General features: G+C 35.4%; 1 protein-coding gene across 1 annotated transcript; it reads left to right on the top strand.

The window, feature by feature from the left end:
• Nucleotides 1-1,381: 1,381 nt before the first annotated feature.
• On the top strand, nt 1,382-13,672 carry CHRNA6 (cholinergic receptor nicotinic alpha 6 subunit). The gene is made up of 6 exons (XM_072405408.1): nt 1,382-1,768; nt 5,242-5,381; nt 8,651-8,695; nt 9,491-9,600; nt 9,682-10,660; nt 11,174-13,672. Exons 1-6 carry the CDS (start codon nt 1,693-1,695, stop codon nt 11,300-11,302), a joined length of 1,479 nt encoding a protein of 492 aa, XP_072261509.1. The 5' UTR covers nt 1,382-1,692; the 3' UTR covers nt 11,303-13,672.
• Nucleotides 13,673-14,326: the final 654 nt, after the last annotated feature.

The raw sequence follows: 14,326 nt of genomic DNA, 5'->3' as shown, positions 1-14,326 counted from the left end.
AAAAAAAAAAAAAATTGTATTTTTTAAAATGTTTTTTTAAATGAAATATGTACAAAACCACCCAACATTTATTTTAATGCATTAAAATTATAGCACTTGACAACTCCTTAAGTTGACTTGAAAGAGAAATGCACCCCTTTCTAGACCTGCTAGTTAAAGGTTTGAAGGTTATAGAAGGACCAAGCACCAAAATTCAAAGAATTCTTAACAAAATTATTGTAGGACTAACACAACATCACAACAATACAATAACATTAAATCATGGTCAATAAACATGTAATTCTTCATATAACACACAAATCACAAAAAGTTGCATTCTCCTTTTAGAATAATATAACGGAAAATATATACAGATGGGCTGACTTGAAACCTGAAGCATAGAGATCTCACCTAATACATATGAGAAACTGAAAAGTTTAAGAGAAAGAAAAGAAAAGAAAGAAAGAGGAGGGAGGGGAAGGGAAGGAAGGAACAGAAGGGTAGGAAGGAAGGAACGGAAGGGAAGGAAGGAAGGAGGGAAGGAGGGAACAGAATGGAAGGAAGGAAAGGGGTATATATCAGTGTTTCTCAACCAGGGTTCTGTGGAACTGTAGGGTCCCTCCAGAGGTAGTTAGGGGTTCCTTGAGCAATGAGCAGTTTGTGCCCCTATGGTTAGATTAACTGACACCAATCATTTCTTTCTGGCTATTTGTAAAAATGACATTCTTACCAGTGTAAGAGGCATTATTCCCACCGACCACCACCATGTACTGTGAACTGTAGATATAGTAATTATAGCACGGTTCCCTGAAGACCTAAAAGTTTTTTTAAATGTTCCCCATGTTAAACAAATTGCAAAAGGCTGGTTGATAATTTACAGTTACAGTCCTTAACTGATAGATTTTCAGTGAGATAAGAGAATAGAACAGAAAAATACAGCTACCACTTCTAAATGCCGCTTTTTTTGCCACTTTTAGCTGAACTTTCTGCAAAATACTGTATGTTCAGTACAATTGACAATTGGTGTTTTTATTGGCAAGCAAATGGCTTATTGTTGTGTGATACCAGTTCTGCTTTAGTAGCACATCAATCTGATTATGTTTGAGGAACAAATGATTCTAAAATTGTATATTTAACAAAATCTAGCAGTAGGAAATGTATTCTGCTAATAGTGCAAAAAATGCTCAGTATTGTCCATTGTTTGAAAAGATTATATAATAAATGAAAGAAAAAAGGCTCTTCCAGTGGTCTGAATATATTTACATAAATGACTCGAATCTCTTCTGCATGGCCAGTTTCCAGTAGCATCATGCCTAGGTGTGTGTGTAAATTGAGTGGCAAACATCTGGTTACCTCTGTTCAGAACAGGTTGTATGACATTACTCCGCATCCCTCTATTTTCAGCTACCCTTTTACTGTTGCTTTTGTTTATTCCTTGGGGCTGTGTTCTCTATCACATGAATGGGTACTTTTCCCTATGAATCTTTTCCTGATGAAAGGAACACACATGCAGTATCTGTGGCAGGAGAGCAGTGTGAGTCTTCCTCCTCTCTTACCTGTCTATATTTCAGACACATCACTAAGCAGTCATTGTACCTGTGCTTAGATAATAGAAGGAGACCTTGATTTACAGACATACTCCTAGCTGGATCCTGAATCAGACATCACACTTGTGTGTTCACCTTCAGTTTGTTATTTTCTGCTGGAAAAGAAATGGGTCCTTGCAATGTTATGAAAACTGAAACCTATTTCTGCTGTGTTATTCTTGTGATGTTGGTAGGCTTGCAAGGTAAGTCATTAAGACATGAATTGGGATGACTATGTTTCTAAGATGTTTTTGAATATTCATTTAAGGTCACGTATCCGTTGTAGGTTTTTGGGCATTTAGATTGTTTTGTTTGTTGTTATGATTTGTTTATGTTTAGTATATTTACCATACCATAAATGTTCCTATAATTTTTTAGATGCAGTATATTTACCATATAATAAGTATTATTATAATGATATAAAAATATTTTATATTATTGATTAAAATAGATAAAATGAGATAGGGTTTTAGGTTCCTAAATATAACAGAGTTATTCCCACTATTAAAAAATTATATGGAATTACTTAAAGACATTACGTAAAGAGCAATGCAGTATCTCATAGCAGCCAATCAGAACACAGCTTTCACTCGACAGCCTATTATAGACTATTGAATGCTGTTATCTGAGTGGTTGCTTGATGTGTACATTACACAAAATAAAATGCACATGCAGTGAGTTTATTTCTTGTTATTATTCTTAGACATTTTTAAAACTGTTGATTAGAGTTAAGAGAATGTCTCAGCACTGAAAAAGTTAAAATCAATAGTTTGTGCAGCCTCGCATTGTGAAGAAATGCAAACCCTCTGGCACTAAAAGGGTTGAAAGACCAAGACAATTTAGTCAATGAAATTTTAATCTCGAGCAGCCAAGCGTTAAACAAGGACTTAAGGGAGAGCTGGAGTCACAAGTGCCTTGTGTAACATCATCTTCACTTGTCAAACCAAGTTTAGAGAAATGTGCAGAACTGTTCTCTAAAACCATTTTGTGTGTCTGCTCAATAAAACTTTAATAGAGGAATGTTCAGTTCTGCCCACACAGCACAAAACAATGGGCCTCAGCCATGAGCAGAACCTGTATGTATTGCTCCTCTGTATAGCTTTTTCAGGTTAACATTGCTATTGGTGCTCTACTTCGGGGCGCCAGCTGACTTTTGTTTGCATTTATTAAAAAATGGTTGTTTATGCTGTAATTATAATCTGTGTTAAATCACTGAGCATTGAGATGAGAAAATAAATTAATTCATGGCAAATACATATACAAGATAACCATTAATAGAATATTGTATTTCTTAGGATGTTTATTTGTTCCACATAACCTACTGCATACCTCAGTGATAGCAGGGCAAATATAATATATCATATATATATATATATATATATATATATATATATATATATACACACAGTATATATTTTATAGAAAATCTGAACAAGCAGTAAATTAGCTATAAAACAAGATCTCGCTGATTTCTGAAGCTGCAGCCGAGCTTAAGCATGTAAGAAACTGACTAAAATGAATTTCAGTGCTTTTGTTATGAAACTTGATGAATTGCTCCACAGTGCCTGCAGCTACAAAGGTCGGCAGTAGCTTGTTTGAAATCTAATTTAGCTCACGAAGACTTTTACAGTAGCCTGTCCACATACTTACTTTACCTGTTCATAAACAGGTGGATTAAAAGGAGATACAAGTGGTCCCCAGGTTACATACGAGATAGGGTCTGAAGGTTTGTGTGTAAGTTGGAACAGGTACATTTTTGTCAGATGTTTTGACAGATGTTTGTCTCAACATATTATTAGGCAGTGTGGTATCAGTTACTGTATAATATCCTCACTGTGAGGTATTCACTAACAAAAAGCTGTGCTTTGAAGAGTTACAAGATTATGCAGATCAGCTCAGCTCTTTAGATAACCCACAACCTCAGCTGTATTTAGCAAAAGATTTCTTCTGCAAGTCATGCAAACCCCCTCCCCCCCAATCAAGCCTCTGTCCTGCACACCAGTGAGCAGGGAAGGCCTGTTCATATCTAGGAGTAGTCTGTATGTCCCTTAACTCAGGGACTATCTGTAAAAAAAAATATTTACTCACCATTAACTAGTTGAGGCACCATTCAGAATGGATATGATATAGTTAGTTGTGCCAAGTCACATTTACCTGGTTTTGTTCTGTAATGTCAAAGACATTTTGAAGCTTATCCAAACAAAATTTCAGTTCCAATGAGCATCAGAAATGTACTTTAGCACTTGTTTACAATCAGATAACTCACCAGTCACCATGGAATGTATCATGGCAAATGATGATTGCCCATGAATAAAATGAGAGCTGTGAAGGTTGTGAAACCTGTAATCCTTGAACTTACATGGCTGAAGGTGTGAATTGTTGTCAAATCACCAGGATAAAGGTGTTAAAAAAGCTTTAGGTGTAGAAAACCTGCAGATAATCATTAGAGCCAGACAAGTCACTGGTGTACTATGATTTCATATGCCTTTTCATGTGCATGTCTCATTCACCTTAAACACATTCACTTTTCTTTAGACTGTTATAATGAATGATTTATATTTCCTTTCTCTCTCTGCACTGGACATATTTTTATTAAACATCAATATGTTATGCATTATTTTTATTAGCTTTAGGGTAGAGTTGATGTTTATCCACTGTACTGTAGACAATATCCTAGGTTTGTCTGAACAGAAATCCAGGACCAAATGCATGCCTTGCTTATAGATTTATTCTGCATAAATCAACATTAAAATTATACTCTATTGCATATCGTACACATTTTAGGCAAGTTAAAAATAAGTAGTAAAAGTATAAATTCATTATTCAGAGGGACTGGTCAACTTCTCATTACCTACCCATCTACACCCATGTACTACCTTCTCTATACATTGAAAAGAAAGGAGAATAAAAAAGACCTTTCCATGGAAGGTGAAGGTTACAAAATCACCTTAATACCATTCTGTAATTAACATTATTTTATTCTTTTATGTAGCTCTACTGACACATACTTAAGCAGTGTTTCTCAACTAGGTATCCTCTAAAGGTTTCTGGGGGTTCTCTGAGCAATGAGCAGTTTGTGACTCTCAGATCACTTCAACTGATAACAATTATCTTTTTGGCTGTAAGGATAACATTCTTTACAATGGCCAGCAATAAACAAATATAAAATGCAGAATAAACATATAATCTCCAAAGTGGGGACCCCAGGACTACAAAGTCACAAGAGAGTGTTATTCCTGTAGAATATTTTCATGTTCATATGCAATAATGTCTGTTTGGGACACTCCTAGTTGTTTGAATATATATGCATTTATTTGTGCTTTTATGTGCTTCTTCATGCTTGCAACATATTTCAAATATGTTAAGCACACAGATGTAGAATGCCATACACAAATAAATAGGATTTATTCTTGAAATGTATTTTCATGCAGTGAAAGTATGTATTTTGCTGCAGGAAATATACCCAACCTTACTTATAAAGCTGTTTACTGAGATATTAGAATTTACAAAATATGGTGCAAAGAAAGGCTATAGGGCTCTTTTTATCAACAATATAACCCAGTATTCCCTGTTGAGTAAAAGCTATTGAATTTTGATGGAAAACATTAATGAACTGACCCCAATCACCATAGATCTGTTTTGACCTCTGACATAAATATTATTTCTCTGCTTTCAGATACATTACAATGTGAGACTGAAGAGAGGCTTTTCCAAAAGCTTTTCGCACATTACAACCAGCACATAAGGCCAGTGGAAAATGTGTCTGATCCTGTCATGGTACATTTTGAGGTCGCAATAACTCAGCTTGTTAATGTGGTAAGTCAAGTCCTCATGATTTAAACAATATTTTAAAATGCCACGCCAACATAATAGTCAACAGTGTACAGCAATTACCCAACAGTGTATGGTTTGAGATTTTTTTTTTAATTCCCTTGTGGATTGTATGTAGGGTATTAATTACTAGGTTGTGAATATATATGGATGGGGGTAGCCAAATATACTTATGCATTCTGCTTTATGAATGCATATTCTTCCTGTTCACAAGCAGTCTGCCATTTGTTTTAATCATTTGTAACAGCCAGTAATTCAGTTTTTATCCCCTGTCTGGTTTGCAGAGGCTCCAATCAAAGTAGGGGTTCTGTGGTTTAAAGGAGAGGCACAGCTGGTAGTTGACTTGGTAGGCCAGTTGAGAGGTAGCTATATCTCTTTGGGTAATTTTGGTGTTGGGGGCTGTGGATTTTGAGTCGGACACAGAGGGCATTTACGAAGGTATTACAGCTTCATCATCTAGGACTTCTCTCCTTTTGTAGCTTGCATTAGTACATTATGATGACGGAGAATGGAGCCTAAAAGGTTGCTTAGTTAGTGTTCTGAGTTTCTGCCTCCATCACATTCTAAGCCACTGATCCTTATAAAATATACAGATCAGGGAAGTCAGAAGTCATTATTTTACTCATTTAGAGTCAATGACTTGCTAAAACACTGAGACCAGTAAGACTGCCAGGCAAAAGCAGCCTTTATGTTTCTCTCCTTACAGTTTCCTTTAAAGTCCAACTCCAGACAAAGTTACCCCTGCAATCTCCCCCTCAAACCTATTTTTTTTACCATACTTGACTCTGCTGTCTATGTCCCTCACTATTGCTGCTTCCACAGGTCACGATTGGCGAAACAGGCCCAATAGGAGCGCTACGGCTTGCATAAAAGTGGTGTGAGCCCTGAGAAAGCCAAGGTGCAGAGTCAGTGGCAACCTGGTGGCCACCAGGTTTTCTACAGAGCCTCCAGTGATGAGGATGTTGCGCTGCTGGTTAGGGCCAGGTTGCAGTCCTTGGGCACACCAGGTTGGGCGGAATGAAACATGGTACCAAATCACAAGGCAGAAGAATTGTCAAGGAAGGCTGGTGTCAAGGCAGGCAGCAAGCAAGAAAAGTCAGGTCACAAGCCAGAGGTCAAATACCAGGGATACAGGAAATAGACACCGGTGATACAGGGGCCACTGCAAACACAAGGAAACACAGGAGACACTGGAAGCAACAAGAGGCACAGGTGACACAGGAATATCCACAAACATAGAGGAACACTGAAACAGCACAAGGGAACTGGCTGAGAAACAACAAACTGGGTAATAAGGGGCTAACACAGGAGCTGGACAGGGGAAATGCTGAATTAGGCAACAGGTGTACAAGAACTAGATCAGCAAGCTAGGGGCTCGGCACTAGTGGAGACACATTGCATGAACGCTGAGTGCTGTGTCTGAAATAGCTAAATAGCCGGGGATGGTTAAGAGGCTATTTCCTGATTGTCCGGTGGGTTGGGCGAAGCTGATAAAGCTTGATAGCGTAGGCATGCCCAGAGTGAGAACTGGCCGCATGTGCAGAAGAGAGATGCCTGCGCTTTAGCGAGGAAGAGGAAAGTGTGACACCAGGAGTGACAACCAGTTTATCCAGTACTGTAGTCAGACAACCATTCAATAAAAATATAGATAGTAACTAGATGAAGGTTACTGCACCTCCTCAATGACAGTAATGGGGGTTGACATTCTATTGTAGGTATAGTCATACATATTTATACAGTATAAAAGGTGGTAAATGCAAATTCTGAATCTAAGTGATGACAATTGAAAGTGAAAAAAATTGAAAAAGAAATGAGTAATTGCATGTTAAAATGAGATTATGTAGGAAGGTATCCAGAATGTCAAACATTTTATCTAAAGTAACCCCTTTTCTGGAGAATGGACTAGTACTAATTTTCATAATGTCCATTTAATTATGATTTAATATTTGTGAGCTCTGATTTCGTACAGAGATTGTCATCAAAATCTCTTGTTAATCCATTTGTGTGCATGAATATATTTGTGGGCTAAATGAGCTTACATTGATGAAGACTAAAGTTTAAATTTGGATATGGATAAATTCAGGTAAACATTTTCCTAAAAGCGTAGATGTATAACAAACTAATTCCTTAATGAAAACTCATCCAAAATACAGCTAAAGAAAATTAGCCAAGTAGTTTCCTATGCAAAGAGAAAGAAAATCTAAATTATTTAAATTTAACCATAGTGGTTGGCTTTGTGTATTAGGAATCAGTGCCTATTTCAGGGTGCCTGATGTTTCTTAAGACCAGGGATCACCTATGGAATGAAGATTTGGCTGTACCCTAAGATAGACCGTTCCAGTGCTTTTTCATTAAGGTGTAAACTGTAGAGAGAAGAAATGTACAGTTATTGCTCATTGTCACAACTTTAGGCAGGTTGAAATGTGACTGAGAACCCTAGATGAAGCAAGCTGCTAATATTTTACTGGTCAGGATAATGTCTGTACTGTGACTAATACTTGTAACTTTGAGATTATTATTTTTTTTTTGGCTCCAAGATGTTGCTTTGGAACCCGTAAGACTGATGTAAGAATAATTCTTAACTATAAGTATGTCTGGTTTTTCACACCAAGGTTATGTGTTATGTGCGTGCAAGGGCAGTTTGGCAACTTTGTAAAAGTTTAGCACAGCAAAATAGCAAGTAGACATTATTTCCTCTGAACCTGCCACATGTATACGCACTAGGTTGAAAATGTATTATCTGTATATTACAGGATTTGAATGCAGTATGTTGGGGTGTATGGCTTTAGCAGGGGTTATTCCAGGCTGCAAGAGTGGTCTATTGGTATTAAGGTCAGCAACAAAAAATAAGTGAGTCAGACTTGGTAGAGTATCTTTTAGGTCCATTTGTTTTCAAATGCAGCAATTGATTCTCCACCAGAAAATGATTTGGCAAATTTTAGATTTACTGCTGTATACATATGGTGTTGTATGGATTTCCCACCTTTAACAGACACTTTTGCATAAGGGTTGGGTCTGTTAAAAACAAAACCAATTGGATTATTATTATCCTTTTTATTTTTTTATTAAACCTTTAATGACATTTTAACAAATGATTAAGTTATTTATGGGAGTTTTTGCATCAATTAAACCTCACCTCAAACCCGGAGTTAGTTAGTAAAAACAGAGAAAAATATTATAAGCTAAAAATTAGAATAGTATTGTCATGGATTTTTCACATTGCATCAAAGACATAAAAATATGTTTTTTTATAGGATGAAGTTAACCAAATATTGGAGACCAACTTGTGGCTTCGCCATGTAAGTAGTCTGCTATTACTGTTATTTAACACCCAGAACTGTTGTTAAGCATTTAGGGATTACATTTGATTTGCTTACCAGTGTAAATTTTTTACCAAGAGTTGATAAGGTGAAGTAGTGTCCAAGATGTTAGACATTTGTTTCTTTCATTTCATTTTGATAAACTCTTCTTTGAAAAAAAAGTTTATATTGTTTTAGGTTAGTTAAATAACCTTGTAGCTTGTTTTCCACGCCTAATTATTGTAATGTTGAATTTAAAAAGCCTACTTTTCACATAAAATTTTCTTAGTACCAAAAATTCCTCATAGGTTCAGATTTTCTTATTTGAACTTATTTTTTATGCATTTTATAAATTGGCAGACCTTGTTAGGTTTTTACTGCTGTCTGTGTTTCCAGGGAGAAGGTTCAAACCCTCTCTCGTATTTATCCTAATGAAATAGAAAATGATTGAAAATAGACATTTTTCAGCTGTCACTAAAACCAAAAATATATGCCAATAGTGACTTGTGTTCCAGTGACAGTTGTCTAAAAGAGAAGTCCCCCACTTTTAATAGAGATTTCCTTTTACTTGCTCTTTATTCTTTGAGACAATAAATGAAGGGAAAACTTAAACCGCAAAAAAGAAAAAAAAAAACGAACTGGTAGGGGTCTTAACCCCTCTTTCTGTAAGAAAAAACTTACATCTTATAAGATAACCTTACCTAATTACTTTGTGACTGGTTAATGTAATGTGTACGAATTTTATAAAAAAGGTAAATCTAGTAAATGATTTATTTCATTTGTTTTATGTAACAGATTTGGAATGATTACAAGTTGCAGTGGAATCCTATGGATTATGATGGTATAGAATTTATGCGCGTTCCGGCAGACAAGATTTGGAAACCTGACATTGTTTTATATAATAAGTATGCAGTGTTTTTTTTAATAGAGCCATGACTTAATTTTACAATAAAACAGATTAATTACACAATGTTATCTTTCTACAGCGCTGTTGGAGACTTTCAAGTAGAAGGGAAGACTAAGGCTTTACTGAAATACAACGGCTTAATAAACTGGTCTCCTCCGGCAATCTTCAAGAGCTCATGTCCCATGGATATAACTTTTTTTCCATTCGACCATCAGAACTGTTCGATGAAGTTTGGGTCATGGTCATATGACAAGGCTAAAATAGACCTTTCAATCATAGGATCAAAAGTTGACATGAAGGATTTTTGGGAAAACAGCGAATGGGAAATAGTTGATGCTTCTGGATATAAACATGATATTAAGTACAATTGTTGTGAAGAGATCTATACCGATATAACCTATTCTTTTTATATTAGAAGACTCCCTATGTTTTACACCATTAATCTAATCATGCCATGCCTCTTCATTTCATTTTTGACAGTGTTGGTGTTTTACCTTCCATCTGACTGTGGAGAGAAAGTTACTCTTTGCATCTCCGTGTTGTTGTCCCTGACTGTGTTTTTGTTGGTAATCACTGAAACAATTCCTTCAACCTCTTTGGTAATTCCACTTGTTGGAGAATACCTTCTTTTTACTATGATATTTGTAACTCTGTCTATTGTAGTTACAGTATTTGTGCTTAATATTCATTACCGGACCCCAACCACACACAAAATGCCTGGATGGGTCAGAAAAGTCTTTTTGAAACGCTTACCTAAATTACTCATGATGAGAAAGACTATGGAGAAGAAAGACCGACCTTGTTCTAAAAGAAACAAGAAGAGGACTTATGGTAAGACAGGAAAACCTATGAATTCCCAGTGCAGAGATGTGGAAGTATTTGAAGATGAGACTTGCTATCACTGTATGAGAACGAAAGAACAGGGTGCCAGAAATCGCAGGCGACATCACCAGGAAGCTTGTAATGCAGTTCAGCATTCTCCAGGAGAACTTAAAGATGTTGTTGATAGAATCCAGTTTATGGCAGAAAATATCAAAGATCATAATGAAAGAAAAGAGGTAAGAATTATCATACACTCAATGGCAGGAATAACCATTTTTTTATCGGAGTGTACAGTAATAATAATCTCCTATATTATATTCTAATTTGAAGATCCCATCAGCATAGGTACAGAAAGCCCTTCACCTCCTTTTTCTGCTACATATTTTGCCATTCATTATGTTGGAAATGTATGTAGCTAAAAAATAGGATTGACCTTCGTTTTTATAACTTGCTTGTGTATGGGTACCTACAGGTAATGTACACTGCAGTTACTAATCTTTGAAGGACCTAAAATAAAGTTGATGATCATCGAGCAAGGAAAATCTATGTATAACGAAAAATGCATAAAAGTTCCTATTACTACCTAAGAATTACCAGCTAACTGAGCTAACAGTTACTAAAATAATTACTAAAGTAGGTAATATAATTTGCAATCAATAGCTATTAAATGGTTGTGTCAAGCTTGTAAACATAACATTAAATAATGCAACATATGCTTTATGTAAAATCATCTCTGTCTCTATTCCTAGGAGGAAGATGACTGGAAGTATGTTGCAATGGTCATTGACCGAGTTTTTCTCTGGGTCTTCATAATCCTGTGTGTTATAGGGACCACCGGCTTGTTTTTGCAGCCAATGATAGATGGGAAAAAAACGTAAAGATTTTCTACATGAACTTTTTTAAATGACTTTTGTATAAATGATAAAAACACTGTTCATCTGAAGTTACCAGATTTTTCATACATATTTACACAACTGATAAAAGTGTACTAGCAAAGAATTATGTGACTGAAGAAGAAATTATATGCTAAAAAAGAAAAAAATATTGCATTCACAGCCAATTTTTACACTGAAAAAGCATCAGAGATTGGGCACAATGACTATTTGTCACTTATTGCAACTAAATGCTGCAAAGTTTGGACTCCTCTTTAGTAGCTTCACTGTTCATTCCCTTATTAATTTATAGTGCCGTGCAGTCTAATGATATAGACTCTCATATGGGATAGCCATGTGTGCATCTAAGACAGCAAAAATAGTTTAGAACAGTACACTAAAGTTAACAGAATAAATTATTACAAAAAAGTATAATACATTTGGAATTATATTGGGATACTACCTTGCAGGTTAATAATAGTAAAAAATGAAATATAGGGCTTGGTGAATGCGTACTGTTCAGACACATGGGTTAGGTGAATTTGTTGCTAATAGTTGTTTTAAAGGTCCATAAATACTGTATAATATACTGAAGATATTTTTAGTTCTGTAAAAGGACTCTTGACCAGTTGAAAATTGCTTGTATATATTTTGTTACCTTGTGGCATAATAAATTGCCGGAGACATGTTGAGGGTATCTGTTTACTTATACTTAAACCTTACTTAAACTTAAACCCATGTTCCTGTAACCCATGTTTATTGGTTTGATGTCCTAGTTTGGTTCTAGGACAGGACAGGTTCTAGGAAGGGCGGATATTGGTAAGTGTTCTAGGGAGCACCAAAGTTAAATACAGTATACAGTATAATATAAACATACAACTAAGTTTCAAAGAAACAATTTGACTTTATTGGCAACCTTTTGTTTGGGGACTGTGAGTAGTAAGCTGTCTGGGTGTATATCCTATATTATTTTATTAAAAATATATATTATTATATTATATGGTTGGTGATATATGGTGGAAATGTTTTCATGTGGAGGCTTCTTTCTTTTAGGAGGAACTTAGGTGAGCCAATAAGCTCACCTTGAAGTTTTTTTATACCTCAGGAAAATATAATAGAGTGAGTGTTGGAACCATTATGGGCAGTTTTCACTTTTTTATTTGTGATGGGTGAATGAGACATAGTTGATAGAAATGCACTATCCATGGATTGATTATGGGATTAATACAATTTAATTTATAGAGGAATAATGACTATAGCCAAGATAATTTTTGATGTTAATCCAATGATAAGATTATGATGCACTTGATGCATGAATATAAACTTGAATTTGGCATTTATATTTGTTTATTCCTTATAAAGTGCCAAGGGTGGAATACCACTCTTATCATCCATATAAAATCCAGTTCCCTTTTATATGCTTGAACTTCTTGACTTGGGTGATACTGACCTTGTCCTCTTTGTTCCGGTTGTTTTCTGTGTCCCGGTGTATACCTGAGGCACCATAAGGCTTTGTCTGTAGCGCCTGCATGGACTTTTGGGTCTCAGTTTTGGAATATGAATAATAGGTATGAACAATAGATATTGCTTGGTAATATATGTTCAGAAGTATACATTTTTGTGCTAATTATGATGTAATGTAATTTGTATGTTATTCATAGATCTCATATACACCCCTGAAGAAGCAGATAGTTTATATCTCTGCTAAACACGTCAGTTTGTTTAAATATTGGGACTCTGGGCCAGATTTATTAAAGCTCCCCAAGGCTGGAGAAAATACACTTCCATCAGTGAAGGTGGTGAATCCAGCAAACCTTTAATAGATCTGGTCCAGGATTCAAAACATTTGCTAGCAAATAGCTGGATCACCCAGCTTCACTGATGAAGGTGTAACCTCTCAGGCCTGGGGGAGCTTTATTAAATTAGGCCCTATATGTTGTTAAAAATTTAAAATTTTAATTTATGTAATTATGTTCTTTTAATTAATTATATCAATAAAGTATACTGACATTTTAATTATTTGATTTATATGTATAGCCATTATAGGTTTCCATTAAAGTCACAATTTGTTTCTCTAAAACTTAGTTGTATGTTTAATGTATAATTGATGGGATGTGGTACCAATATATGGTTAAGTACTCTTGGAACACATATTGTCAGTACATTGTATAGTTGCACTGATTAAAAAAAACAGTTCCAGACCAGTCAAGGTGTGCCTTGAGGATTCATAAATCTTCTTGCCTCTGTGTGAAACTTCATTCCATAGTGTATTTGTATTCTCTGTGAATGAATAAAAAGAAAATAAATAGTGCACTTATTTTTAACAGACTAATAGTCACAGCCATTTAGAGATTGGAATACCATCCACTCTCCTGCACTCCAGTTGAGCCTATTATAGCCATCACATAACACAATCTTCATTAAATAATGCCAGCTAATGATTGACTGCTTTAGTGCCATCAATTGCCATCTTGACCTTGTCCAACTGCCAAAATGAATATTTCTTAAAGGTTATATTCTATGTTTACCATGTTCTGTATCAAAAGGTTCACAGTTTTTTACATTAATTGACAGTATTTTTTCATAGCAAATTGTACTTGGAAATGATCTTAAAATATTGGCCATTGTGGATGAGGCTCATGCCTGCAACACCAAAATGGCAATCAGTGACCTCTGCTTTTATAGCAAATTTACCACATTACATCTGTTATTATAAGGAATGTGGTAACAGCACCTTTGTAGTTTCATTACGCTTCTTATTGGGTCATTGGGTTCTGATGATCATGCACTGTTTAAATGTTGGGTTTTCCATTCTGGTCCCCGATCTGACTGGATAAAGTAATTATTTAGTTGTTGGAAATGTGTGCACTGCTCAAGATAAATGCCAAGATGTAAACTCAGTATGTAAAAATATTAAGACCATACAACAGCCAGTCCATAAATCCTTTGTTAAAAGCGGTTTGAACAATATTCTTGAATGACAATGTTACACAAATGTCCAAGTAACACACAAACAGTACAAGCCATGCT

This window comes from Pyxicephalus adspersus, chromosome 3 (genome assembly GCF_032062135.1).
Source record: "Pyxicephalus adspersus chromosome 3, UCB_Pads_2.0, whole genome shotgun sequence".
Lineage (NCBI taxonomy): Eukaryota > Metazoa > Chordata > Amphibia > Anura > Pyxicephalidae > Pyxicephalus > Pyxicephalus adspersus.
Note: the sequence above shows the minus strand (reverse complement) of the source record. Positions and strands in the feature narration are given on the sequence as shown.

What these genes read in the sequence shown, in the direction of transcription:
- CHRNA6 (XM_072405408.1), top strand. Translation starts at nt 1,693, where the DNA reads ATGGGTCCTTGCAATGTTATGAAAACTGAAACCTATTTCTGCTGTGTT. An exon ending in GATGTTGGTAGGCTTGCAAG is followed by an intron (nt 1,769 to 5,241) that starts GTAAGTCATTAA and finishes CTCTGCTTTCAG; the next exon opens with ATACATTACAATGTGAGACT. An exon ending in TAACTCAGCTTGTTAATGTG is followed by an intron (nt 5,382 to 8,650) that starts GTAAGTCAAGTC and finishes GTTTTTTTATAG; the next exon opens with GATGAAGTTAACCAAATATT.